The sequence below is a fragment of the Gracilinanus agilis genome, chromosome 5 (assembly GCF_016433145.1).
Source record: "Gracilinanus agilis isolate LMUSP501 chromosome 5, AgileGrace, whole genome shotgun sequence".
NCBI classification, from domain to species: Eukaryota; Metazoa; Chordata; class Mammalia; order Didelphimorphia; family Didelphidae; genus Gracilinanus; species Gracilinanus agilis.
This window is the reverse complement of record NC_058134.1, coordinates 283,572,030-283,599,574: the sequence shown is the minus strand read 5'-3', so window position 1 is coordinate 283,599,574 and position 27,545 is coordinate 283,572,030. Positions and strand designations below refer to the sequence as shown.

The 27,545-nt window shown below is 43.5% G+C and overlaps 2 protein-coding genes across 2 annotated transcripts; both read left to right on the top strand.

The window, feature by feature from the left end:
• The first annotated feature begins 38 nt into the window (after positions 1 to 38).
• On the top strand, positions 39 to 19,088 carry RAB5B (RAB5B, member RAS oncogene family). Its single transcript, XM_044677612.1, has 6 exons — positions 39 to 115; positions 12,585 to 12,826; positions 14,140 to 14,291; positions 14,805 to 14,927; positions 15,373 to 15,466; positions 15,827 to 19,088. Exons 2-6 carry the CDS (start codon positions 12,664 to 12,666, stop codon positions 15,940 to 15,942), a joined length of 648 nt encoding a protein of 215 aa, XP_044533547.1. The 5' UTR covers positions 39 to 115; positions 12,585 to 12,663; the 3' UTR covers positions 15,943 to 19,088.
• Positions 19,089 to 20,675: 1,587 nt separating this feature from the next.
• SUOX (sulfite oxidase) lies at positions 20,676 to 25,315 on the top strand. The gene is made up of 4 exons (XM_044677615.1): positions 20,676 to 20,737; positions 22,189 to 22,256; positions 22,596 to 22,767; positions 23,308 to 25,315. Exons 2-4 carry the CDS (start codon positions 22,198 to 22,200, stop codon positions 24,715 to 24,717), a joined length of 1,641 nt encoding a protein of 546 aa, XP_044533550.1. The 5' UTR covers positions 20,676 to 20,737; positions 22,189 to 22,197; the 3' UTR covers positions 24,718 to 25,315.
• Positions 25,316 to 27,545: the final 2,230 nt, after the last annotated feature.

Here is a 27,545-nt window from a genome sequence, read left to right as displayed (position 1 = left end):
GGCCGCCGCCCCAGGGTGAGGAGAAGGAGGTGGAGGAGGAGAAGGGTTTGGTTGACTTGCAGCTGTTTGTCTGTTCGACACAGGCTCGGGCCCGATTGGGTAGACGGAGGTTTAGGTATTTGAGCTGGTGGAGCCGGAGGGGCCGGGGCGGAGGGAGGCGCCGGTGAACTGGGGAGGAGGGAGGCCCTCCTTTGCGGGAGGTAAGGGGACTGGGCTTCAGCCCCCGCGGGGCCCAGGGAGGAACTGGGGATAAAAGGGGCAGGGCTGGGCAGGCCTAACGGGGAGCTCCCGAGTGGGGGGACGGGCAGGAAGGGAGAGCGAAGTTGGTAGGTCGGGGTCTGGGATTTTTGAAAAGGAAGGGAGGACTGGCTAGGAGATGACTAGATCTAGCTAGGTCTGGTTCTGATCGAGATGGGATGGGGTGGGCCTCGCGCATTCTGAAGCTGAGGGGTGCAGGGGGGGGCTGGGCCTCGCAGGCTAAAGGGGCTTGTTTGGGGCGGGGGTTGGCTAAGAGGGCGAACTAGATCTAGGCCCTGGAGAAAAAGGCTTACGGGAGTAGATGAAATAAGCCTATTTGTAGGGCTCCAATGGAGGTGGAGGGGTCACACCTGACAGCCTAATGGGCTGCAACGAAAAGGCGAGGGGGTAATTGGGAGTGAACTGCGAGGGAGCCACTTAGTGGTTGGGAATAAGGATGAGTCGTGAGGATCGATCCTTGAGGGATTCTTAGGTGGGTGATATTGGCACTTACTTGAAAAAGAAGGTCCTAGAAGGGGATGGGGTGGGGGTGGAGTGCATAGAACTTTGAGTAGTAATTGAAGGAATTAAGCTGAGGGAGATTTGAACTCAGTAGAGAGAGTTGCAGTCAAAAAGTAAGCTATATTTAAGCTGAAGGACTGGAAAAGTTAGGAAATTTGACACAGATTTTGGGTTCAGTTAAGGAGCTTTGGGGAGGCTGTAGATTGCAAGAGGTAAGAAATTCTTCTCTTGAGTGACCCCACTTTTGGAGAGAGTGAGGTCAGAGATACTTGACATCCATAAGTTAGAGAGCAGAAGTAATAGAGATCAGTGTGTTATGAGGTTTGGAGTTTTGTTTGTTTGTTTGTTTTGTTTTTCTGGTTGGTGACAGCTCCACACTCAAGTCTCCTCTTCCCCCCCCTGGCATGAAGAATAGTTGAGTGGAATGCTTATTTGTCTTTTCCGTTTTCTGTGTCCCTGAGAATTTAATTTATGAGGAAGCTGGAAAGTTAGTTTGGGGGGAGTTTTGTTAGCTTCATTTCCACCTAACTGTATAATAAAAGGTAGGGTTGGCACTCTGCCCCTGCACTGAAAACTGGAGAATGCAGGAATATTAATCATCTTAGAAAGGTGCTTGGAGTCCTCACCAATCAGAGTTAGATGAATCTTTCAGTTGTGGAACTCTGGGCTTTCTCAGCCAGTGATAGAGTTGGATAGACCAAATCTTTTCAGAGAAACTTGAATGAGGTTACTCTGAGAGAATTTGACTTAGAGTGGAAAAATTCTATTCAGGAGTTTGTCTTGTCTGTCCTTAGCTACCTGTCATTAATGGACCTGGTTTCTTTATTATTGGAAACTGGTATTGGACTATTATAGCATCTGTAGTGTTTGGAGGACAGGGCAAATGGGTTGCAGAGCCAGAAATGAGAGGCCCTGTTATTCCCTCAAAGACCCCAACCTAGCAAAGCCCTAGTTATATTATTGACTTCCTGAGAAGTTGACCTAGAGTGCTGAAGGTTGGAAAACTGTCAGGTTTTTCCCTTTGAGTGTTTTGTTTTTATTATTCCTAATTTGTCTTTTATCACATTTCCCATCCCTGTTTCACCCTGAAAAAGAAGAAAGATGTCAAAGCACCTCAGATCACATTGGTTCTCTCCATAAGCCTATCACTCCAAAAGCCCTATCACTTGAAGGTTGGGAACCAAAGATAGCTTTGCCTACCCTCTCCTATCTAACCTGTTCCATATATCATCTTTCTTTTATGTATGCCTGTTTTAGTCACTCTTCAGTAATTGATCATCACTGTTATGTTTCCTTTTACCCCTGTCCCTTTTGCCTCCTTGGGTAGATACTTTGTTCACTTTGCCTTTGCAGCTGTTCAAGCAGATAGCTTCTCTGGTCCCATTGCCTGATGTTCTAGGTATAATTTCCCCATCAACATATCTTTCTGCAGATTGAAATTAGGCAATTTAGGACATACTTCCCAATCAGATTGACAAAATGCCTTCTCAAACTGGGAATGGCCATGTAATATGGTACTTTGTTTAGGTGGGGCTTGTGGGGGCCGTTTATTCCCCATTGAGAAATCTGAGACCTTTTATCTTTTGGTTTGGGGTCTCTTAATTGCCATATGGCCTTTAGAATTGCCTTTTCCTTACTCCAGTATATGAGTTCACTCAAGTTTTACACCTTGACAGTTTCACCAGTGACTTTAATAAGTCTCTTAGTCTCCCTGACACCACAATTGATTTCCATCTAGATTCCACAGTACTATTTGAGCTACTTTGCTTGTGAATTGAGTTTGTTTTACTTATATTGGGAAGCTCCTGGTCAGCATTCCTTTAATACCTAGTTCCTTGCCTTTCCAGAGTTCCTATTCTCTCTCCTGAAGAACCAGCTCTATAAAAAATTGTGAGGTAGCCAGTGTCTCTTATATGCTATTCTTCCTCATTTTATCTCTCATCGTTGGTATGTTGATCCTTTTCTCTCTCCCTCAAGGTTCTACTTTTGTGGACCAGCCCACAGATTATCACACAAACAAACATAGAATCTGGGTTGGAAGGAACTGCTGAGGTCATCTAGTTTAATTTGTACCTGAGTAGAAATATTCCATGATAATACCCCCAAAAGTTATTCTGCCTCAGCTGAAAGACCTCCAGTGATGAGGAATTCACTGTTGTTAGAGGAAGTCTTCTCCATTTTTGGACATGTTAGGAAATGTTTCCTTATTATTGAGGCAAAATTTGGTCTTTTCTCCATCCTACTTGGGCTGCTGTAATTGGTTCCACCTTTTTTCCTAAAATGTGTTGTGGGAACCTGAACCTAGTACTTCAGATTTTGTTCCAACTAGGGCATGTTGCCTCCTCACTTTGAACATAGATTTACATTATCGGAAACATAAGATTCCATTAGCTTTTTTGGCTGCCATAACACATTGTAAACTCATTAAATTTAAAGTCTTCTGAAACACCCAGATCTTTTTCACATAAAGTATTCTGTATTCACAGTTTTCCTGTCCTATACAATTAGAACAAGTGATTTCATTCATATAGGGAACATTTAGTGAGGAAATTTATTGCCTTTACTAATGCCAATCAGGTATTCTGCAACATAGTAAGTTGTACTGAGAAGGTTAAGTGAGTTGCTTTGAGCATACAATTCAGTATGTGTCTGAGGTTTGACTTGACCCCTGGATTTCCTTATTTTGAGGTTAGCTTACCACTCTGTTACACTGGCTCAGCTTTGGGTATTTTATTTTGATCTCTATTAAATTTCATCACATTAAAAAACCAGCGCATCACTCTAGGTCTTTATTCTTTCCTGATTCTGTCATCCAAGCAGATTTGTGTGATTTACACATTTGAAAATCATTTCATTATTATCCAAGACAGAAGGGACCTCAGTGGCAGGCTAGTTCAACCTGCACAGGAAAAGGAGTCTCCACTATGAAATACCTAACTAGAGGCTATGTAGCCTCTGCTTGGATACCTCCAAGGGATAAATACCACCTTTTGAGGCAGGCAATACCACTTTTAGATAGCTATAATTGTTAGAAAGTTCTTCCAGAAATCAAACCCAACTTTGCCTCTTTGTAACTTTGACATATACTCTCTATCCCATCCTCTTAAGCTATCAGAACAAGTGTAATCTTTCCTCCACATGATAGCTCTTTTAACGGTCTACCTCTGAGTCATCTCTTCTCTAAGCTAAACATTTCCTAGTTCCTTCAACTGATCTCCTAAGTCGTGGACCTAAGGTTCTTTATTGTCATAGTTGGCTTTTGGACATACTTCAGCTTGTCATTGTCCTTAAACCATGGTATCCAAATTGAACACAGTACTCCAGATGAGGAATGTCAGTGACATTAAATAAAATGCTTTCTGAATAGGGAAGAATTGGGTTCCTAGAAGTCATGGAACAAAGTTCCTTCTGAGGGGCTCAAAACTAAGTCCATTTTGTAATTCATATTTACATGTTTAGAAATGTCTTATATTCTTCCCCTTAGAAATATACTTTCAGGAAAGAATCTAAAGTTTTATTAAGAAATATATCACAAATCTGGCCTCAGACACTTCCCAGCTGTGTGACCCTGGGCAAGTCACTTGACCCCCATTGCCTACCCTTACCCATCTTCCACCTATAAGTCAATACACAGAAGTTAAGGGTTTAAAAAAAAATGTAAAAAAAAAAGCTGAACTAAGAAATATATCAGGAAGTAATATGTTCCCTTTCGCTGGTGGTCTTCAAGCTGATGCTGGATGACCACTTGATGCTGATACTGAGGTTTTAAAAGGCTTCTCTTTTTTCAGTGAGTAAACATTAGTTTTCTCTTCCTCTATCTCCTCCAAATTGAAAAACAAAACCCTTATAACAAATATGCTTTGTCAAGCAAAACAAAATCTCTCATTGGTCACATCCAAAAATGAACATCTTATTCTGAATCTTGAATCCTTAACAGTAATATTGTAAAGGATTCTTGTTCACAGGTGATTTGGACTAGATAGTTTCCAAAGTTTCTTTCCAACTCTTGAGATTCTGTGATTAAGCAGCAGCATAAAGTGTTTTTGTGCTCCTCCCCCGCCCCCCATTTCTCACTCTCTTTCCCTGTCTTTCTCATAGACATATATACTCACTCATGCGCCATCAAACATTTGTTTTATAATTGGGCCAAAACTAAGCTAAAGAAGGAAAGGAAGAAATTTTAACATTGATCCTAGAAGTATTTTGGTAGGTAGAAGTCTTTCCTGGGGCTTTGGAAATATTATATGTTCCTTAATTTGCCTTTGGGTGATGCTAGCCCTGTTCTTTCTTCCTTTGTCTTCTCTGTTTGGGTCTAGGTCCTAAGGGTTAGGCACAGGGGTGAGGGCTATGAGTGTAGTCTGACAGATTCAGAACCATGTTTTGGTCAACTGCTACATGTTGAGCCATAATAATATAACTCACTTTTATATAGTTCTTTGCAAACACTTTCTTCACAACCACCCTTTGAGGTAGGTTGTATAAGTGTTATCTCCATTTTTGCAGATGAGGAAACTGAGTCTCAAAGAGGTTGAAAATGGAGCAGCCCTGTGGGAGGACAGATGCCATAATTCATTTGCTTAACATTTATTAAAGTCTTCATATGCCACAACCCACTCCTCCCAACTCCTTCCCCCAGGATCTGAGAAAAGATGAGATCATGAGCATGACCAGTGACTGAACTGAGCAAAGGGCAGCCCAGGTGAGGAAAGTGTATAACTAATATTTGAGCTGAGTTGTGATTTCTGCCCAGAATTTTCTTTTGAGTCCTTTCTGGCTCTTATATGACAGTTGTGTCTGACACCTCTTCAGGGATTCATAGTGGGTAATAACTCAGAACTTTCTGGCCATTCATGTAGCAATTGAGAATGTTTTTTGAACTTTTAAAGACCTTGTTTTTTGTGTTTTTTTTTTTCATTGAAAGAATTTTTTAAAATTATATAATCACCCTAGTACTGAGGTTAAGAAGACCACATATTTGGTATGATTAGGACATATAACGGGTGACAGGAAGCACAGTTAGCCCATGTGAGTTACTGTAATGTGCTGTGTGGGTCAAGTCCCACAGACTGGTGAAAGAGGGGGAGTTCCATCCCAGAGGGCTCCTGAGGCATATAGACAATAAAGTTGGGGGTCTCTGATAGGAAAGAGCCCATCTTAGCAATATCATTAACCTTCCTGGAAGAGAGGATAATAAATAGGGTGATAGAGGAAAGCAAGATTGCTTCTGTTTTCCCCTCCCTAATCTTTCGAGGTTAGCATTAGAAAGTTTGCATCACCTTGAAGATAAGAGATAAGGATGTTGCTTATCTTTGGAGGATATATCGATAGAAGTAGATGTGGTATAAATGCCATTTAAACCAATGAATGATTAAATGACCTGGGGCATATCATTTCTTCCTAGTACATATAGTTGCCTCTTCCTGTTCAGATTGGATAGACAAACTCCCAAGAAGGTGATTCCCTGTTTCTTATAAGAAGATTGGTCTCAGCAGTTCCTAGGGAAAATTAGTGTCTTCTTAAGCTCAATTGTGGAACAGGTCTATGCCAAAATGGGATTTAAGGCTTTGACTTTGTTCTTATCCCTTGAGTTCTCTCCAGAGATCAGCAAATTTAGCTACTCTGAGAGGCAGGATCATGGTGTTGAAAGAGCATCTTACTTACCTTGGGTTTTCCTTTCTCTCTGTCCCTTTGTGATTTGGGCAAGTCAAATAGCATCTATTCCTCAATTTTCTCATTTGTAAAATGAAGGGAACTGTATTATATTATCTGATGTATTCACAGGAGTTTGGCTAGAGTTGGAGGACTGGGTCAAAATCCCATGACTGAGGGCAGTCAGGTGGCTCAGGGGACAGAGAGCCAGGCCTGGAGTTAGGAGGACCTAGGTTCAAATGTGATCTCAGATACTTCCTAGCTTTGTGATTCTAGAAAAGTCACTTGCCCCCAGTTGCCTACCCCTTACTGCTCTTCTCCCTTGGAACCAGTAATATTGATTCTAAGACAAGAGAGTAAGGGTTTTTTAAAGGAAAGAAAGGAAATTGGGAGTGTTCTACAGTGCAGTTAACTTTTGGAACTAGGTTGGACCAACTTTGGGAAGCAGCTATTTGCTGGGGAAGCTACAACCACAAATGAGATGGTTGATAGGTAGAAGAGATACTTAAGGTGCAAAATTATTCTTGTCCTTACTGGATGCTAGAGCAGGTTAAGAAAATGTTCCTGTAATATACCCTTTTCTATACTGCTTGGGAATCTTCCAATACTCAGCAAGCCTCCTCCTTTGATTGACTTGACTGGTCAAATTCCAGCCCTTCCTCATTCCCTTGAAGTTAGGAGTCATATATATAGGGGTCTTTAGCTGAGAGAGATTTGGAGGTATCTGAGGCTCCATCTTTTCTTCCTGTCTGTGGTGGTTTGCCTATTGTACCCATTACTGTCTCTCACCTCCATTCCCCTTATTTTTTCCCCAGGCCCATATGATGTGACTAGCAATGGACCTAGTTCAACTTGACTTCCATGTCTTCCTATCTCAGAACAGTGATGCTGTCACTTAGCATTGAGTTCTTCTCAATGGTTCCATAGTGAGAGGGAGAAGGTTGAGAAGCTTCAGGGCAGAGCATCCTAAGCAGATGCCAGATGAGCCCCAAAATTTAGATAATACAGCCCTCACCCTTGGAGATTCACATACAGCACACACAAATGACTATAATAGAAAATTATGTATAAATTAATATAAAAGGTACAGACAGTTCTGAGTGAATTTGGGAGGTCATGATTGGCTTCCTACAGAAAGTAGAATCTGAATTAAACTTTAAAGGATGAGTAGGAATTAATGGTGAGGTAGGAAATTCAATGCATAGGGAAATTTAGCAAAGGCAGAAATATTGGGCAAGTACTTGGGACTTTGAGTAGTCCAGTTCATCAAGATCCTAGAATTTATAGAGAGAAAGAGACTAGAAAATAAGAGAAAAGTAACATGGTGCCAGATTGTGGAGGCCTTTTGATGTTACTTAAAGGAGCTTGAACCTGACTCATAAGCATTAGTGAGCAGAGGAGTAACCTAACTAGATCTGTGGAGTATTCAGTTCAACTGGCTGGTAGTGTTGTCATTTTTGTGAATGATAGATTATTGAGGAAGACGGTAGAGTAGAGAATGGAAGTAGAAAGACTTGTTAGGGAACTACTGAAGGTAGTCCAGCCCATGTAGTATCAGTGGAGTAGAGAAAGGAGGACAGATCCAAGAGATATTTATGTAGAATTGACAGGGGTAGATAACTGAGCGTGACAAGCGAGGGAGGAAGAACAGTCAAAAATAACAGTATGGTTTCAAGCTTGAGGGAATGGGTAGCACTGAAAAAAATAGTAAACTCAAAATAAGAAGCTACTTTGGGGGAAAAGATAAAATGCTATTTTTTTTGTATATCACAAATTTTAGAGTTAGAAAGACCTTAGCAGCCATCTTTAGGGCAACCTATACCCAAGAGAAATCTCCACTATAATACAGCTCCAGGTAGTCATCCAGCCTGTGGTTATAATGTTGATATGGAGGTGTTCTTAGAATAGACACATAGAAAATGGGAGCCTGGAGCCCAAAGGAGAGGGTAAGGGTATGGGAAAAGATTTGGGAGAATTATCTGCAGATGGTTAAGTTCTGGGAACAAATAAGATTGCCAGAGAAGAGAGTGTGAAGAGAGATAAGAGGGTGGAGGACAGAACCTTGGAAAATTCCCATCTTAAGTTTTTGAAGAGAATAAGGAGCATCACTCATGTACTGATATTTTGTTCCATTCTCTTTCTTCCTTCCCTTCCCCTCATGATGAGCTTTTCTTCCTGACTGTATGCAGCCTTGAGCCTTTCATCCAAGAACTCCAAGCATATTCATTAATGGTGGAACAGTGAGACTTATCTCCCTGTATAGATCATCTACTCAGCAAACTGAAGAGAAGCTTTCCTCTGATTCTAATGTAGCATTGAGGCTGTCCATTTATCCCTTATTATTGCTACTATATGTTATTCCTCCCTCCTTTTCTGAACACATGTCCTCAATGGTTTTTTTCTTTTCTTTTTGGACATTGTAGCCTACTTATACCTTCCACAGATATTCCTGATTCTTTTCAGGTCACCTGGAATTTTGATTCTTCTGAAAATCTTGTTCTCTGCTTTGCAGCTAGATAGCTTCATTACTTCATTCAATTACTAGTTGGACTGGATGGCCTCTGAGCTTGCTTCCATCTCCAGGACTCTGTGACAAAGAGAATATTAGTACAGTTGAAAGCACAGCAAACTTCCAAAATAAAATTCAGTCCTTTTTTTTCCTTTTCATTGCTGAGCCCAAGTTCATTTTCATCAGAAGTCAATGGGCTCTCTGCCATCTGAGCAGTATGGTTTTTATCAAGTGTAGATAGTTGGGCTGATCTCTGAATGATAGTAGATCTCATTGTCATACATAGACTGGGCTTCAGAGGAACAAATGGAATATCATCCTCTCTTCCTAACAGCATATGAATTCCATCTTTTCCTAATTCTCTTGACACTCAAATGAGGTAAATTTAGATTTTCCTTTTTAAAAAGTAGATTCACTCAAACTTAGTATCCTCACAGAATATAGTTGTGGAATTGCTTTCATCCTTTAGGAATAAATGGAACCGATTGACCTTCAATAGGGGGGAATAAATGGTTCTTTACTATTGCCATTGGTGTGCCATATCATTTCCCAAACCATTGTCCTGGGGCCAGGAATAGTACTTGAGGGAGTTGACAAAATTCTGCCTCTCTGCCTGACTTACCCAATTACTCCAAGAAGACTGGGTATGAGTTTGGAGTCAATCTTGATTACTCAACGGTACTCATCTACTAATTCCTGAGTATTGAAGAGGAATAGGACTGTTCCTACCTTTAAGGAATTTAAAGAGTTGAATGTTTTCAGTTCATTAGAGAGAGTTAAATGCTGAATCTGGAAGACTTCCTACAAAGGAAAGATGGGGAAAGCTTCATTAAGGGGTGGTTAGTATTTGTTCTACTTGTAATTCACAGATAACATTCCATTTCTCAGCTCTGTACCTTTGCACAAACTCCCCCCCCCACATCTAGCATGCCCTCTCTCCTCACTGATCCCTTAAAATCAATAGCGTCCTGCTTCAGAATTTAGCTTAACTGTTACCTACCTCCTCCAGGAAGCCTTTGCTGATTCTTTCCAGCTTCTCCCCTGAAAAAAAAATTCATTTTATATTGACTATATATTTTTTGTATCTGTTCTTTCAATTTTTTTACTTCATTCTAATTTCTCTTTTATTCTAGTCTCTGATATGAACGCCTTCCCATCTTCTCCATAATGTTGCCCACAGTATCTCATCTCCAATCTTTCCCTATCTACTGGTTTCTACTTAGAAATCTAAAGATACATTTTAGGTTGTCTTGATCCTTAAAAAGCCCTCATCTTACCTGAAAGCTATCTTCTTCTATCTCTCATTTCTTTCTTAGCCAAATTTCTTGAAAAGACTATGTACTGGGTGCCACAACTTTACTCTTCTCTCATTTTCATCTACGTTTGTCCATATTTGGGCCTCCAGTCTCATCACTCAACTGAAACTATTCTTTCCATTGTCACCAAAGATCTCTTCATCGCCAAATCTAATGACTGCTCAAGCTTCACCCTTCCTTACTTCAGCCTCTAACACTGTTGAGCACTCCTCCTAGAGAGTTTTTTGATTTATTTCCCTCTCAAACCTACCCCTCTTCCAAAGTACCCTTTTACTACCTAAGGTAATAGTGTCCTTATAATCACCCAGATTTGTAACTGCAGTCATTGAATTCATAATCTCACATTCCTTTTACCCAAAATAGCTCGTTATTTGCCAGAGCTTGTCATTTCTGTCTCCAGAACAGTTCTTGTAAATCATCCCTTTCTGTCCATTCACACATCCACCATCCTAGTGGAGGCTTTCGTCACTTCTTATCATCTAGTCCTTTCCAACCCAGGCTATTGTCTACACAGCCACCAGACTTCAGTTTTTCTCTCTAGAATCAAATATAAATTCTTATGTTTAGTATTTAAAGTCCTTCACACCCTGGCCCTTTCTATTCTTACTCATTATTCCTTGCCAAGTAAACTCCCCTACAGCTGAACTGACTTGCTGGCTATTCCTCACTCCTTCCTATACCCTCCTTCCTCTTCTGGAGCCCTTCCTGCCTCCCTTCTTTCCTCTCAGAACTTACTTATATTTGTCTTGTATATTTTCTGTAGGCATGTATGCATACAGGTTGTCTTCCCCTGTGAGCTTGGGATCAGGGACCGTTAAACTCCTAATTTGGTAATCCCAAGGCTAGAACAATGCCTACTATTCAGATGCTTAAAGGAAAGGAGACTTGTTGATTGATATCTAGATGTAAGCTTCTTGAAGGCAAGGACTGTTTTCACTTTTGTCTTTATTGTGATGAATACTTGGCACACTGGCTGGCACATAGTAGGCACTTTAACAGATGCATATTGATTGATCTTGTGATGGGCCTTAAAGGATGGGTAGGAATTTGGGAGATGGAAATGAGAGGGGGAAGGCATTTAGGGTCTCAGAATTAGAAAACCTCTAAATATATTTGGGGAGTAGAACATAGTGTGATTTGATTGGAGGGTAAGTGAAGGGAACCTTTCTATCCTTCCAAGTGACCTCTTAACATATAGGTGGCCAGAAGCCAGAGGTAAACCCTTTGATATATCTTTCCCCCTACCCTCAGCCTGGGGTTGTGGTTGCCAGGCCCACATGGAATGGAGAGTGTAATCCAGTCCCTAGGCACCAGGAAAACAGCTATGAGTGAGACACAGTAGGGAGGGTTTACTGACTCATGTGTGATAAAATTTAACTGTGCAATTATTTTTACATTGCTTCTTCCACTTCACCAAAAGCAGTTGTTCTGCTGAGTAATTCGACAGTTCTCTCTAACCTATATTTGAAGACTTAGAATACAACTGGAAAAGACAGTGGTCTGGGAAATGAATACTGGTTGGGATTTTTAGAAATGACCTTTTATTAAAAAACAAACAAACCGGGACAGGTATGAGAGGCCTAGGACTAGTACCATACTGTTTAAGGAGTCATAACTACTCATCAGAGAAAGCTCCACCCCATCCCTGGGGGGCAATTCAAAAGCCTGCACAAAGGTACTAAGAAATACCTGGGGATATGACAGGGTAGAATTGGGTTTTCTCCAGACTGATTAGGGTTTGGTGTTACTTGGGCCCAAAATGGTTTATGTGGAATCAAAAAAAGGTTCTTGCAGATTACAAAATCTCAGGAAAAATTAATAAGGGGTAAGGATTTTCTCTAACCTATTAACCCTTTATATGTCTACTCTCTTGTCAATAGAGATGTCAAAGTTGGAGGAGTTATGTTTTTTGGGAGGGATTTATTTTGGGGACTTGAGGGGGCATAGGATTAATTGAGTTTTAGTATATAGAGATTTCTTGTTATATTTTTGTTCATCTCATGGTCTCAGATTTCAGATACTCTCTCATTGGTAGAGAGGAAATGTGCTATATTGGAAAAAGTGTTGGATTTATGGTCAGAAAATCAGAGTCCTATGTCTACTACTTACCAACTTTGCAACTTTTGACAAGTCACTTAAACTCAATTTTCTCACATGTAAATGGAAATAATATTTTTACTACCAACTTTGCAGGACATTTGTGGAGGAACTGCTTTACATAATAAATAAATACTGCATAATTTTGAATTGCCATTATAATTTTGGTGACAAGTAAAAGAAGATGTCTATCCTTTTCTTAGAGAGGGTCATTAGAATGGGTCTACATTGTAACTACCTAATTTCTTTTGCAGGACTGCTGAGAAGCTGGGAAGACCCCTTCCCCTCCCCCCCCTTTCCCACCCCTACCCCATCCTACCCTAATCTTTGACCATGACAAGCAGAGGCACAGCTCGGCCCAATGGCCAGCCCCAGGCCAGCAAGATCTGCCAATTCAAACTTGTCCTGCTGGGGGAGTCTGCGGTAGGCAAGTCTAGCTTAGTGTTGCGCTTTGTCAAGGGGCAATTCCATGAATACCAGGAGAGCACCATTGGAGGTAAGTGTTAGGTGGAGGCTCTTGGTAGAATATCTAGGGCCCTTTCTGACTAGGCTGAACTGCCACACCCCAGCTCTCTATAGGGTTGAATGAATGAATACATGTAAAAGCATTTATTAAGTGCTTTACTAAATAAACATCTTGAGATAGCTGAGCCTGCTCTCCAGCTTAAAAATCTAATTAACCATTTATGGCTTAAGGCTTGATGTTCTTTGAAGAAAATAGAAGTGTTTTTTTTTTTCTTTCTACCTGTAATCTGTGGTTGGAAGTAGGAGGGGCTTGACACAAGATCACCCCACACCCACACACACTCAAAATGCCAGTGGCTCTCTTTCTCTTCCAAGATCAAATACAAAATGATCTAGCATTCATAGCTCATCATAACCTGGTCCTCACTCTTACTACCACCACCACCCCTCTCCCCCCCCTACCCCCTTTCCAGTTTTCTTATTTTTTCTTTTCCTCTCTTCTTCCTTTCCTCCTACATTTTCTCTGTCCCGTCCTTCAAAAAGACCCAGCTAAAATCCTACATTCTACAAGAAGCCTTTTCCCAAGCCCTCTTCATTCTAGTGCCTTCCCTCTGGTAATTCTTTCCAGTTTAATCTGTATATAGCCTGTTTGAATATAGTTGTTTAGTGTTTCCTCCATTAGATTGGGAGCTCCTTGAGGACAGGGACTGACTTGCCTTTTTTTCTATCTTGAACACTTAACAACGACCCTGGCACATAGTAGATAATTAATAAATGCTTATGGACTAACACAAGTACTCATTACTCATCAATTTGGTGAGGAAAATAGTATGTAAATAGAGCTATCTCAGTTCATCTTCTTCCCCACCCCACTGCTCCTAGTAGTTCATGAATTGCTACTTTTCCCATCTATTAAAACTTCTGGGGGCAGCTGGGTAGCTCAGTGGATTGAGAATCAGGCCTAGAGATGGGAGGTCCTAGGTTCAAATCTGGCTTCAGACACTTCTCAGCTTTGTGACCCTGGGCAAGTCACTTGACCCCCCATTGCCCATCCTTCCCACTCTTCCACCAGGGAGCCAATAAAGGTTTAAAAAGGAAAAAACTTCCGGTCAGAAAGAACTTAATCGTATCCTTGAGGGGTTGCTATCTCTCCAAAACCTTACTTAGGAAACTTAAGAGAAACTTTCCAAAGCTGGAGAAGAGAAAACCCAGTCTTCCTTGTATTGAAATGGTGCCTTCACTTACAAGTGCTAAGTGTAAGGAATGGGGGCAGAGGGTTTCCCAGTCAACCCTTCTTTACTGCTTTTTCTATTCTTCCTCCCCCACCTCATTCTTTCTCCACAGCCGCCTTCCTCACACAGTCCGTCTGTCTTGATGATACAACAGTCAAGTTTGAAATCTGGGACACAGCAGGACAGGAACGATACCACAGCTTGGCGCCTATGTACTATCGGGGTGCCCAGGCTGCTATTGTGGTCTATGATATCACCAACCAGGTGAGTGATTGATTGAAGATAATGTTTCCCAGTTTTGGAAATCTGAGAATTGGATAGGGAGATTTTTTAATCTGTATGGGCAGAGTCTAGGATAAAGTACCATAGGAGAATATAAAAGAATAAAAATGGGTTACAGCTTACAATTAATACTCAAATATTATCTCCATTTCACAGATTAGGAAACTTGGAAGGTTAAATGACTTTGCCCAACCTTGTTGCTAGCAGATGTCAGAACCAGAATTCTGATGTATATTGTTCTTTCTTTTGTTCTATTTTTGAGGTTGCAATTTATTTGGGAAAATAAGACATGCATGTTTGAAGTAGTTTACAGATACTACAAAATCCCATGAAACAAATTGATTGTATAAGTTGTGAGAAGACACCCAGGAATGATCACAAATGGGTTTCAGGGAAGAAAGTCTTCATATAAGAGGGGAATTGGGAAGGTGAGAGACATGAATTGGTAGAGGAATTCAGAATGCAACCCCTTTCCCCTTCCCTCTGTTTCCCCAGGAAACCTTTGCCCGAGCAAAGACATGGGTGAAGGAACTACAACGACAGGCCAGTCCCAGCATTGTCATTGCCCTGGCAGGAAACAAGGCTGATTTGGCCAACAAGCGCATGGTGGAATATGAAGTAAGAGGGCCCAGAGGGTTCCTTCCCAAGGGCTTCACTTTCCCCCAAGACAGTTTGCTCAGGTCTCTTCTGTCTCTGGACACTTTTTCCCATTTTAGCACTGAGCCAAACATAGCAGACTAATACCTATAAGAATTGGGATTTATGAATTGTTGGGAAGTGTCTGAACCAGAGGGTTAATGAGAAAATAAAGAGTGTCAATATGAAAAGAAAGAATGCAGGTAATTGAATATCTGAGGTTCCCCAAATCTCTCAATTTGTTATCCATTCTCTCTCATACTTACTGGGTTTCATAAATATCTCTCAGCCCAAGGATATGAATTTTGAATCCTGTAGATGACATTCTTCTCTGCTGGAGTCACCAATAAAATGGTCCAGCAATGCAGCCTTGCTTTTTTTCTCTTATCTTCTGAGTATCTAAATGCCTTACCTTGATCCTTTGCAGGAGGCCCAGGCATATGCAGATGACAACAGCTTATTGTTTATGGAGACATCTGCCAAGACCGCCATGAATGTTAATGACCTCTTCTTGGCAATAGGTAAGGGCAAAATAACCCAAAGTCTTTCTTAGTATCCTTTCCTTAGTCCCAAGGCAATTAGCACCAACCTAAAATACAAGGATAGATGGATGGCAGTAGCTCTTATTCTCCAGATACAAGGTAAAGAAATTCCTTAGTCAGCCTTTGACAGAAACTGCCAGATAGAGAGACAGGCCTTTGTGGTTTCTGGTCTCTCCTTTTTAATTATAGTCTCAGCCCCCTTCTCCTTACCCTCTGACTGTAGTGATAGTAGAGTATTTTGGGCTTTATTTTCCATAGAACATTTGACTGTTGTCCCCTCCCTCCCTAAGACTTTAAATGAAATCATCTATTTTCTGTCTCTCTGTCTCTTGTCTTTAGCTAAGAAATTGCCCAAGAGTGAACCTCAGAGCATGGGGGGTACAGCAGGCCGAAGCCGGGGAGTGGATCTCCATGAGCAGTCGCAGCAGAACAAGAGCCAGTGTTGTAGCAACTGATGGGTGGCTGGCAGCAAATGAGTGTGGAGCAATCACGAGAGCTAAGACATAACTTCAGTCCCCACCCCTCAGCACACAGCCCGAGCCCTGGCTCCCAAAGGCCGCCTCCCAACAGCTCCATCATGGCACTTGTTAATGCTTCAGCAACCAACAACAACAGGCAGCTGTTGCCACCGGCCTCCCACCCCCTACCCTGGGGCTGAAGGGGGTGGTTTGTTCCCCCCTGGAACTTACCTTCCAAAACAAACTTTCTTCACTTTGTATTATAGGTGCAAGACAATAACCTACTTATCTATCTTTCTCTTCCCACCCTTTGTCCCCATGTCTTCAGATAACATTTTTGTCACTTGCTCCTTCTGCTTTCCATCAATAACTGGTTTTGGTCCCTTTCCCCACCTTGATGTTCCCATCTCCCCAGGGTTGGAGAAGTGAACTTGAGATCTGAGAAGGAGGTTAACAGCATATCCACATTGGTAACCTGGGGGGGCGGGGGGGGGGATGTTCCTTGCAGGGAAATGGCTTCTTTTTGTCATTATATTAATGGGGATTTCCCACATTCGAAGAAAGCTGCAGTGTCCATGATCTTCTTCCCCTGCCCCTGGGCGGGTATTGGGAAACTTCTGGAGAAGGTCGAAAATAGGGAGAAAAGTGTGCAGGGTCATGTGGAATTAGTTAACCTGGGCAGAGGAAGAGGCTTGAGGCTCCTCAGGAGCTTTGTAGTCCTTTCTCTGCCTTTATTTCCCCTCGCCCTTTGGGGGCTCTTCCCCCACGGTGATTCAACCCCAGGGTCTTCCAAAGAACCGTTATTGGGTGCCTTTTTCTTGGCTCTGCTGTGGTCTAGTTAGAGGAGGGACCAGTCTCTGATACCCATCCTCTGATTGATATCCATATAGAATTGTTTTCTGACACCCATCCTCTCCCAACCCTGGGTGGGGCCTGTCTCACTGCGGTTTGCACTTTAGTTGATGGTTGCTTTATTTGGGATGCTTATTTTATGAGGTTTTTAAACACACCACGAAAAGAGAGGTTGTATGTAGAGGGTGAGAAAGGGCAGTGACAGCTACCCAGGCCAAACCTTCTCTCCTCTTCAGCCCTATCCCCAGATTCTTATTCCTTTCTACCTTGTCCACTCCACAACCTTTCATTGTGCTTGACACTCTGAAGAACTGGTGGGGAGACTGAGATTGGAGAGTGCTCAGGGAAGCACAGACCAAGACAGAATAAGGCACGCCCAGGCAAGAGGCTGGGGTATGGGGTGAGGGAGGGATGGCCACTTTGCCCCCAAAGGGGAGTCACCCATTCTGATGCCCTTACCCCTCTTGTCTTTTCTACTTCCCTGTAAATAAGTATGATGATCTCTTCCCCCCTGTATGGTCTGTCATGTCACAGGTTCTTCTGTCAGGATCCCTAACCTTAACCTCCTACCCCTACTTATTTGGTTTATTCCTGGATACCTCACTCCTGAGGGGGATGACAAGTCATTCTTTCTACCCTGTCTTTTATAATATTCCTAGGAGATAAGGCCTGTAAAGCCCCATCTCCCCACCATTGTACCCTGATCTTCTGGCACCACTACTCCCTCCATGGGTGTTGCAAGCCACAAAGTCCTAGGGTAGCCCCTGCACATACCATACCAGCTGCTCTTCTGGCTAGTGAAGTGGCTGGTGTCAAGAGTTTCTTCACAATGGTGTTACTCCACCAAAAGGGATTAACACTTGCTGGATTCAGAGTATATATTTCTGAGGTGAAGGTAGGTGGAAAGGGGCCTGGGCCTACAGTATTTGGGGAAAATTGGCAAGGGAGGGAGTAAATTCCAGAAGAAAGTAGAAAATTATTGTTGCTCCAGGTTTCCTCTTGTTCATTATTAGAAAGATGGTCTGATATTCAGGAGAAAGCTATACAGGACCATGGCTGACTAATGGGTCCCACAGACACTTTGGAGTCCTAACTGTTTACTAGGCCCACAGTCACTTGAACTGCCTTACCTGCCTCAAACATACACGTACCAAAAAAGCTATGAAATTTATAACCCACCCCCCCACCCCACCCCCAGACCTGGTTGGCCCATCTTGGGCCTTGAGCTTCTCCCAGTGGCATCCTTAATTGCCTAGGGGCCTAGTAGATTTTTTTTTTCCTCTTAGGTTGCCATCAACTCATCAAATACCCAAACACCTACTGTTCTTCCCAGAATATAGGGAACTAAGAGGAGTCACTAGGCCTCTACATATATGTGTTTCTCCCTTAGGGTGAAAGTATCTCTTTGCCTTGGGATTGGGGTCTGTTTCCCAGAAGATTCTTTTCTCTACCTCCCATCTCCCCTTATCCCCCTCTCCCTCTATACACACACATACACAGAACAAGATTGGCCTTAGCTTTGGCTTGTCTACTGCCTTGTCTACTGCCCACTACTTCCAATCCCACCCATCCAACTTTTTTCTGCTTGCCTCTGGGCTCAGTGAGACTGTAGCTTTACTGAGCTTTGGGAGTTTTTTAATTTTTTGCCTTTTTTTTTCCTGATGAATTGTTTTTATGGGGTTTTTTTTGAAACTTTTTTGCTTCCAAAAAACCATTTTGTCTTTTCTCCCTTTCCCTAAATATAATAACAATCGTGGTAACAGAATGCACCTGCTGATTTACCAATGTATTTAATGTAAGTAAAAAAGAAAAGAGGGAAAAAAAAGAGGAAAAAAGTGTATTAGTGTTTCTTTCCTGCTATTTTTCTAGCTAAAGTTATAAGTCCGGAAAGGAGGGGGCAGCTACATTGAATCAAATCCGCTAGTTTGATTCCATTTTCTTCAGGACGCTGAAGGGAGGCTTCAAGAAGGGCCAAAGGCTTAAGAGTTTGCCCCTTTCGAGAGGCTTAGGGAAAAAAAACCAAAACATTCATAAGGTTATCAGCTCCCTTGGAGTTTCTCCAGTCAGCTTCTAACCTTTCTTGTGTCATGAATCCCTTTTGTAGTCTGGCAAAAGCTATAGCCTTATTCCTCAGAATTGAGGGAAATGCTAAATTTCAGTTAGTTTGGTAAAAATAAAACTATAGTTTTTCCCATCCAAGTTCATGGGCCACTTGGGAGACTTAAGTCTCTTCTTTCCCTTCTATTATACTTGTCATTCCCTATACCAGAAGAAAAGAAAATGGAAGGCAGGGGTTTCCACATGCTCAAGGAATAGCAAGTAGAAGAGCAGGAGCATGTTATTCTCCATATGCTGCTTTAGTTAGTATACCAGTAAGGTAGGGAGCTGATCAGGCCTCCTGGACCACTACTTTGTGCCCAAGTCTAGGTTAAGGACCGCCAGGACCCCCTTATTCACAATCACATTATCTCCTGTTCCCTTCACCTGCCATTCTTTGTTAAAATGGAGAGGAGGGTAATGGAAGGAGTCTGACTAATGCAGTAGGGTGGTCCTGTCACTGGGGGGCGGTGTCGGAATGTTGTGAGACAGACCCCCAACTGCAATTTGCCCATAGATTCCATTCTATTCCCTCTACTAGGGACTGGGGATACGAGAAATGCATTTTGATCTCAGTTCCACATCCCCAAGGGACAAAAGGGCACCAAAGGGGAGGAGTCGGAACAAGAAAGCAGAAGACCTGTGTTTTGAAGTTGCCAGTTAGCCTACTACATCACTCCCTCTATTCTACACACACCATGCCCAAGTGCAAGGAACAGCTCCGAGGACAAAAATGAAATCCTGTTTAGACTCCAATGTCCAGTTAGTCTCCAATTCGGGAAAAGCTCTCTGGATGGATTTCAGTACTTTCAACTTGGGTTCTGAAAGAGGGAGTATAGCTGCCCAAAACACCTTCCAGAGGCATAACTGTGACCAGGTCATTACCCTGCTCAAATCTGGCTTCAGCTTCTCTTTCTAGCCCTACTTCGGTTCCCACCTCCCCACCCCCCGCGCGCCCCCTCCCCTTGGACATACCACAGCCTTCTGTGAATTCTCCCAGGACTGCAATCCATCCCGCTTTTAAGATCCATCAAGCCTTAGCTCAGACTTCACCTCCTTCCCTGAATCGTGCTTTCCTAGAACACTGGATCTCTTTTGCCTCCATCACTCCCTACTTATATATGTGTAAGTTGACGCGTATGACGTACCAAGGGAACGCGGGAAGACCCCTTGGCACATTTGATGGATTCTCTTGTGGTAGATTTATGAGAGGACTTGGCGGAGAGCCTGAATCAGCATTTTGGGAGAAAAAAACTCAAATCGATTAGTCTTGGAGCTCACGTGTCCTTTCCGATAGAATGTAAGCATCTGGGAGGCAGAGACCCTTGTTTTTCTTTTTTTGAATGCGCAGCGCCAAACATCACACTGCACCTGGTAGACGCTTAATAAATATCTCTTGAATGTTGGCTATTGGTTAGAGCTACTGGTGGGTGCCGCCCCTATCGCCTCACCCCTTGGCGTGCCATCGAGGTCCCTTCCACCTTTTCTCGCCCAGGTTCCCGGGTACAGTTAGTTACTCCACCTGTTCTGGTCATTTCCTCCAACCAGTTAGGCTCCCTGCCTAGGACTCGCGGAGAAGGCGAGCAGCCCAGCTGGCAGCCCTCAGTTACTGGTCCGCCCCCTCCTCTACAGCCAGCCACGCCGGGAAACGAGGGTGCTGAGAATACCTTTCGGTGGGATTCCTCATCCCGCCAGCAGTCGGGGGACCATTGGAGGGGCGACCGTAGTGCTTTAAATCCTGCACTGACGTCACCTCCGGGGGTCCCGCCCTCTCCCGCAGAGGCTCAGCCTGAACCCAGCCATCGGAAAAGACGCTGCTGCGGCCGCTAGAAAGCTGCTCGGGGTAGGAGATTGGAAGGAGAACCCACGAAGGGGGCCGGGCTGGGCCTGAAGGCACCTATGGGGGGATAGGGAAGGCTAGAGTCTGGGGCTCCGAGGATGGCTTATGCCTGCGTCATGGGGCGGGATGTGCAGCGTTCTGTTCCCGAATCCTTATTAAGGGTCTCTTCTTCCCTCCCAAGTATCTGGCCTGGTCCTGGGCAGCCCTGCCCCCTGTCTGAGGACCACTCCTTAGAGGATCCCTCCATTCCAGAGGATCGAGACTGTAGGTTACGCTCATTGGCGGGATGGCGGCCCTTAGAAGGCCACTTTGGCCCAATGAGGGCAAGAAGACATTGACAGGGCTCATCTGAGAAAAAGTAGTTCTTTCTCCCAGAGGGCCCGATGTGAGATGTAAGGTGTGAATCTGGGGCTGAGGGTAGAATCCAGTCCTTCCACCCCCTCTTTTCCAAGGTCACAAATCTCCCCAATTGGTTTCTCTACTTTGGCATCCCCTGGTTCCTTTTTCTGACTTCTTATTCCAACTGACAATCTCTTAGTGGTAAACCCCAACTCTTTCCTTCAACTCTGCTTAGGCCCAGATTTTCCTAATGTCTGTGCCTGTTCCTTCATTACTTTTATTCTGATTAAAGACAGAAAGAACCACTGGAGAGAAAAGGGTAAAGTTCCCTTTTTGCCTGCCCTAGGGAGGAATTCAGGACAATCTGTGACTCCTGGGACAATAACCTCGATTTGCTGAGCCCAGAAAGACAGGAATGGCCAGGAAAGGGGTGGGGCCTGGGGCATACTGATCCTCAATTAATGATATATTTTAAAATTTTATTTAGAATATTTTTCCAAGGTTATATGATTCATACTCTTTCCCTCCCCTCCTCCCTCCCCTCTCCTGGAGCTGACAAGCAATTCCACTGGGTTATTCATGTATCATTGTTCAAAACCCATTTCCTTATTTGCAATAAAGTGAACATTCAAAGTCAACATCCCCCAATCATATCCCCATGAACCATGTGATCAAGTAGTTGTTTTCCTTCTGTGTCTCTACTCCCACAGTTCTTTCTCTGGATGTGGATAGCATTCTTTCTCATAAGTCCTCAGGATTGTCCTGGATCAGTTAATATTTTTTATGAAGAATGAGGGAGTCTGTTTCCTCTCATTTCTTCCTGTTTTCGCTTGCACTCAACTGAAACAAAAGAGGAAAAGGGCAAAGAGAATTTCTTTTAGGAAATCCATCACATCCATCCCTTTGTAATGTATGTAACCATGTAATTAGCCATCTCCTTGGTTAACCCAGTCTGTTCTTTGAAGGACTGAGCTGAGGAGTCCCTTGGTTTACTTCATTTTCCTAAGTAGTTAGCAGTGGCCTTTTTATTGCCCCTTTATCTCTTAAGTCTCACTTCTGAAGGCTCCCTTAACCCTTCCCCACTCCCACTTCTTTTTGCTTTCCCTCTTTCCTAGACCCTGTCTATGATGCTGTTGTTACGAAGAGTTGCAGTCTCTGGCCTTCGAGTTTCCAGGTTGGACAGGTGTGCCTTACTCTGGGTACTTTCCCACTTCCATATCTCCTCTGCTTCAATATTTTATGATGTATTATCTTATCAACTTGGGGAAGTTAACTGCTTTTAAAAGGTAGAAGGGAAGCTAGATCCTACTCATTCTACTTGAACAACTAGAACAAGTAGCAGGAACAAGTTCTAGCTAAGGAAATGAAAAGAACCAGGTAGCTGACATCATGACTTGGCCTTATTCTTCCATCTTCAAATAGGTCTGGATAGCATCAACCCACCAAACCTCTTTCATGTAGCTCCTTCTGGAAGAGGGATGGTAGGGAGCCTAATGGCTTACTGATTCTCTCCTTTTTTCAGGTCTGTTGTCCCAAAGCTACGTCCCCATGTCTGCTTTACCAGTGACTCCTCCCAACCCCAAAGCCCCAAACCTGACTTTTCTAATGGCAGCATTCCTTCAAGATACTGGGCAGCTGCAGGAGCACTGCTGGGCTTTGGGGCTGTCCTGGCTTATGGAAACCACAGAGAAAAGGTAGTGTGAAAAAGTGGCTAAGTTGAAGGGAGTAATAAATGTTTGTTGATTTTTTAAAATAACGTTTACTTTCTGTCTTAGTAACAACTCTAAGATGGAAGAACAAGAGGGAAGCAAATGGGATTAAATGACTTACCCAGGGTCCTATAGCTTGGGAGTATCTGAGACCAGATTTGAACCCAGCTCTTCCCAACTCCAGGCCTGGAATTCTATCCACTGTGCCACTGACCTACCACACTGAAGAAAAGGAACTGCTGCCAGGACTAATAATTACTCACATCTCTTAATAGCTTTAAAGTTTACAGAGTATTTGCTCAGGGCAACCCCATAAGATAGGTAGTGCATTTTATAGCTGGGGCTTATAGAAAGAGAATAAGTGACTTACCCAGTAATACAATGTATGCCAGGATTTGAAACCCAAGTCTTAGGACTCCCTGCTACCCTGCACTATTTAGATTAGGCTGAATGAGAAGAAAAGTTTGATAGCATCCCCCTTTTATAATTTTTTTCCTTCTGTATCTTCTCCACTCTCCCCCACAGGCTGCCCAAGAGTCATTCCGTGTATACACAAAGGCAGAAGTGAGCCGTCATCACAGTCTTGAGACACGGGTCTGGGTAACTTTGGGCCATGAGGTCTTTGATGTCACAGACTTTGTGGCCATGCACCCAGGTGGACCATCTAAATTACTGCTTGCTGCAGGGGGCCCCCTGGAGCCTTTCTGGGCCCTCTATGCAGCTCACAACCAGCCACATGTGCGTGAGCTCCTAGCTGAGTATAAGATTGGGGAGCTAAGCCCTGAAGAAGAAAGATCTCCTGACCTAGCTTCCACTGATCCTTATGCCAGCGACCCTCCCAGACACCCTGCTTTGCAGATCAACAGCCAGAAACCTTTTAATGCAGAACCACCCCTGGAGCTCTTGGGTGAGAGCTACATCACGCCCAATTCTCTCTTTTTCACACGGAATCACCTGCCTGTACCTATCATAGACCCTGCCACATACCATCTGCAAGTGGAAGGGCCCCCAGGTCGTCAGTCGCTGAGCCTATCTTTAGAGGATCTCCAGCGCTTCCCTAAACACCAGGTCACAGTCACCCTGCAGTGTGCTGGGAACCGTCGAAGCGAGATGGCCCAAGTTAAGTCAGTCAAAGGATTAAACTGGGGGGCAGGGGCTATCAGTACAGCACAGTGGGGTGGTGCTCGGCTGAGAGACGTTCTCATCCAGGCTGGCCATTTACCCTATGGCCCTGAAGCCCATGTATGTTTTGAAGGGCTGGACTGTGACCCCACAGGGACAGCCTATGGAGCCTCCATCCCCCTAGCTCGGGCCATGGACCCTGAAGGTGATGTTCTGCTGGCCTATGAGATGAATGGACAGCCACTGACCCCTGACCATGGCTTTCCAGTGAGGGTGGTGGTACCCGGCATAGTGGGCGCTCGAAATGTCAAGTGGCTAGGAAAGGTGAGCATCAGCCCTGAAGAAAGTCCTAGCCATTGGCAACGCCGTGATTACAAAGGATTCTGTCCCTCCGTAGACTGGGACAATGTAGATTTTGACTCTGCCCCAGCCATTCAGGAGCTCCCTGTGCAGTCAGCCATCACAGAGCCCAGGGAAGGGCAAACAATAGAGCCTGGTGAGGTGACTGTGAAGGGCTACGCTTGGAGTGGGGGAGGCAGGGCTATAATCAGGGTGGATGTATCTCTGGATGGTGGGTTAACCTGGCAAGAGGCAAAGCTGGAAGGGGAGGCACAAGCACCAAGGAGAGCCTGGGCATGGCGGCTATGGCAGCTGACAGCACCAGTGCCTACTGAGTGGAAGGAATTGAACATTATCTGCAAGGCTGTGGATGATGGCTACAATGTGCAACCTGACACTGTGGCCCCTATCTGGAATCTTCGAGGTGTGCTCACTAATGCTTGGCACCGTGTTCATGTTCAGGTGGCCCCATAAGAACAATTACTGTAGCCTTTGACAACCTATAAAACATTCTTCTCAATCTCTTCCTTTTCCAAGTTGTTTCTCCTTTGGACACTTCTTCTTTCTATAAGAAAGACATCCAAAAACTCCTTTCCCCTCTGGTTTGATCTACTTCTCAGACACTATCCCTGGGGCAGTCCCACCCCTTGTACATTCATAAATAGAACTATAAATAAACATCCCCTTTCCCTAACCACCTCTGGACATACATATTTCTGTTCATGCCTTCCTTCTAACTTCAAGGACTAATACTGATAAATATCTATATTTATTTCATTGTGATATCTACCTCGAACTCAGTGGTCCTCCAAACTCTGCTCTGAGATTAAGTTGAAAGCTGGACAAAAGTATCAATCAATGTAATAATACCTGTACCACCTTTTTTCTCTCCAGGCTTTTAATTTCCCTGTCACCTCTGGTGTCATATTTTTCCATTTTTTTATGCATAATCTGTACAAAAGGGTGCAGGCTGCTCCCAGCTCCCAGGGTAAAGGGTATTATAAAGAAAAAAGGGGTATTGTAACCCCCTCTTATTTTTCTCATTATATCAATAAAGCTTCTGTTTAGTCAATATTGTTTCTTGGGCCTGCTGCCTGGGTAGAAGAACCTGGAAGGGAGTAGGAAAGAACTATATGGTGGGAGGCTATACATACATGTGAACTGTGCACACATGATGAGGGGGTAGCAGCATGATCACATCAAAGAATGGGAGCAAAGTAAAAGCCTAACAAATTGTGGCACGTGAATATATTGGAATTACACTGTACAGCAAGAAACAATGAATACGGTGAATTCAGAAAAGCAAAGGAAGACTTATGGGCTAATGTAAAATGAAGTAAGCTGAGAAGATTTCTCCCTTTTATACATATATGTAATTATTTCTATTCCTGGGTTTTAAATTTAAGATTCAAAAATCATTTCCCTGATCTCTGTATTCATTCCTCTGTTCCTAAGAACTTTAAGGATTGCCTTGAACCAAAGAACTTCTACTATCAGCAGATAGAAAATTCAGAGTTTGAGTTTTAATCTATGTCAGTAAATAGCTGGTTAGTTTATACTAGATGTAGGCACATAGATAAACAAATCCTTCAGTCTCTCATTGAGAATCTTCACAAAGGTCAATTTTAACCAGGCAGAACTTTTTTCTTCCAAGTAGTTGGGAAGCAGGAGACCTGTACATGATTAACTTCCAGAAGGAGTTAGGAGTCTTCTTGACCATCTAGCCATGGGCTATTCACCAATTAAAGATATCTCCAATGTTTAAGGGTGGACTGAGGGATGAACTCCCTGATTATATGGATCCTTGTGTGGAAACTGAGGTCTTTTTTTTTTTTGTAAAGATATTTTATTTTTACCAATTACATGTAATAACAATTTTCCACCCAATTTTTTTGAAGTTATATGATCCAAATCGTCTCCCTCCTCTTTCCTGCCCCCTTCTCAGAGCTGGTAAGCAATTCTATCTGGGTTATACATGTATTATCATGCAAAACATATTTTCATATTGTTCATTTTAGTAAGAGAATATTCATATAAAACCAAAATAAAAAGGAACTGGGGTCTTCTGACTAAGGAGAGAACCATTTGACCAAATGAATTTGTTTTCACCGGTCAATTAATAAAATAATTCATCACCCAGAATTACTGCCATGGCATTTTAAATCCCCACAAAGCAGAACCAAGTAGACAATATAATCATTACACAATGTTAATGAAAAGAATAATAAAACAATCCAAATCAAAAACTATAGTTTTAAATAGGAAGCTTGACCACCACCACCACCACACCCCGCCCTCCCAGAAGAGAAGACACTTCCAACTCTTCTTTTTTTGGAGGTGGGAAGCTATGGGTAAGGAACATTGCATATAATGTATATTATTTTTCTTAATCGTTAGTTTTGCTTTTTGTCTTTTTCTTTGTTATGAGTGGCTCTCTACGGGAGGTACTACCCATACTCAGGTAAAACGTACGTGACCTAAAAACAAGAGATTTCAATAACATTTAATTTTCATACTTTCTGGATTTGGAGTCAGTTTACCTGGGTTTTAAATTCTGACTACTGTTCACCAAGAGACACAGTCTAAAGAAAGTGTCCCTTAAGGTTTTTTCCCCCAGTCGCTCTATTCTCACCCTCTTTGCTTACGTTCCTTCGGCTGCAGTTGGTCTTGACATAAATGCTATCGAACGTCTCCTCGCACCCTGTGATCCTGAGGATTGAGCACAGGGCAGCAGGGGTGGAGGTTCCCTGGCATTCTTCCAACAAGCTAAGACCCGACCCCTCGTCCCAGGATAAAATGCAAACTCCTAGAGGGCAAGAGAGGGCCGTGTTTAATCTTAGTCTCCCAGCTATTGGTGCCTAGAAGGCACTTAAACCTGAAACGAATGGAGAGAGCTAAGGACCCCTCCCCGTCTTCTCAATCACTTAGGACCCCGGGTCAGACTGGACACCGCAGTGAGAATCCCACGGAGGAAGACAGGAGGCCAGTGGGGAAAGCCGGGGGATGGGAAGGGGCATCCCACCTCTGAAACATGGACGGTACCTATGACTAGAGTAGCTACGGAGGATACTTCACTCTCCGCACCGCCACCCCCCGCGGGGGGAAAAGAGGGGTTGGGGGGGAGAGGGAGGGGGCCCCCAGCTCTGCTCGATGCCTTCGGTGCTCGGCTGCTCTCACCTGGCTCCTTTCCCCCAGCAGCCTCCCCGGCGCCGGAGCTCTCGGCGTTCGGCCTTGCAGCCTGTCGCCTGGCAGTGGGACCGGAAGTTGTTCGGGGGAGGGGGGGACGGCTGTGATGGGGGGGG

What these genes read in the sequence shown, in the direction of transcription:
- SUOX (XM_044677615.1), top strand. Translation starts at nt 22,198, where the DNA reads ATGATGCTGTTGTTACGAAGAGTTGCAGTCTCTGGCCTTCGAGTTTCC. An exon ending in CGAGTTTCCAGGTTGGACAG is followed by an intron (nt 22,257 to 22,595) that starts GTGTGCCTTACT and finishes TCCTTTTTTCAG; the next exon opens with GTCTGTTGTCCCAAAGCTAC. An exon ending in ATGGAAACCACAGAGAAAAG is followed by an intron (nt 22,768 to 23,307) that starts GTAGTGTGAAAA and finishes TCTCCCCCACAG; the next exon opens with GCTGCCCAAGAGTCATTCCG.
- RAB5B (XM_044677612.1), top strand. Translation starts at nt 12,664, where the DNA reads ATGACAAGCAGAGGCACAGCTCGGCCCAATGGCCAGCCCCAGGCCAGC. An exon ending in CCAGGAGAGCACCATTGGAG is followed by an intron (nt 12,827 to 14,139) that starts GTAAGTGTTAGG and finishes CTTTCTCCACAG; the next exon opens with CCGCCTTCCTCACACAGTCC. An exon ending in TCTATGATATCACCAACCAG is followed by an intron (nt 14,292 to 14,804) that starts GTGAGTGATTGA and finishes CTGTTTCCCCAG; the next exon opens with GAAACCTTTGCCCGAGCAAA.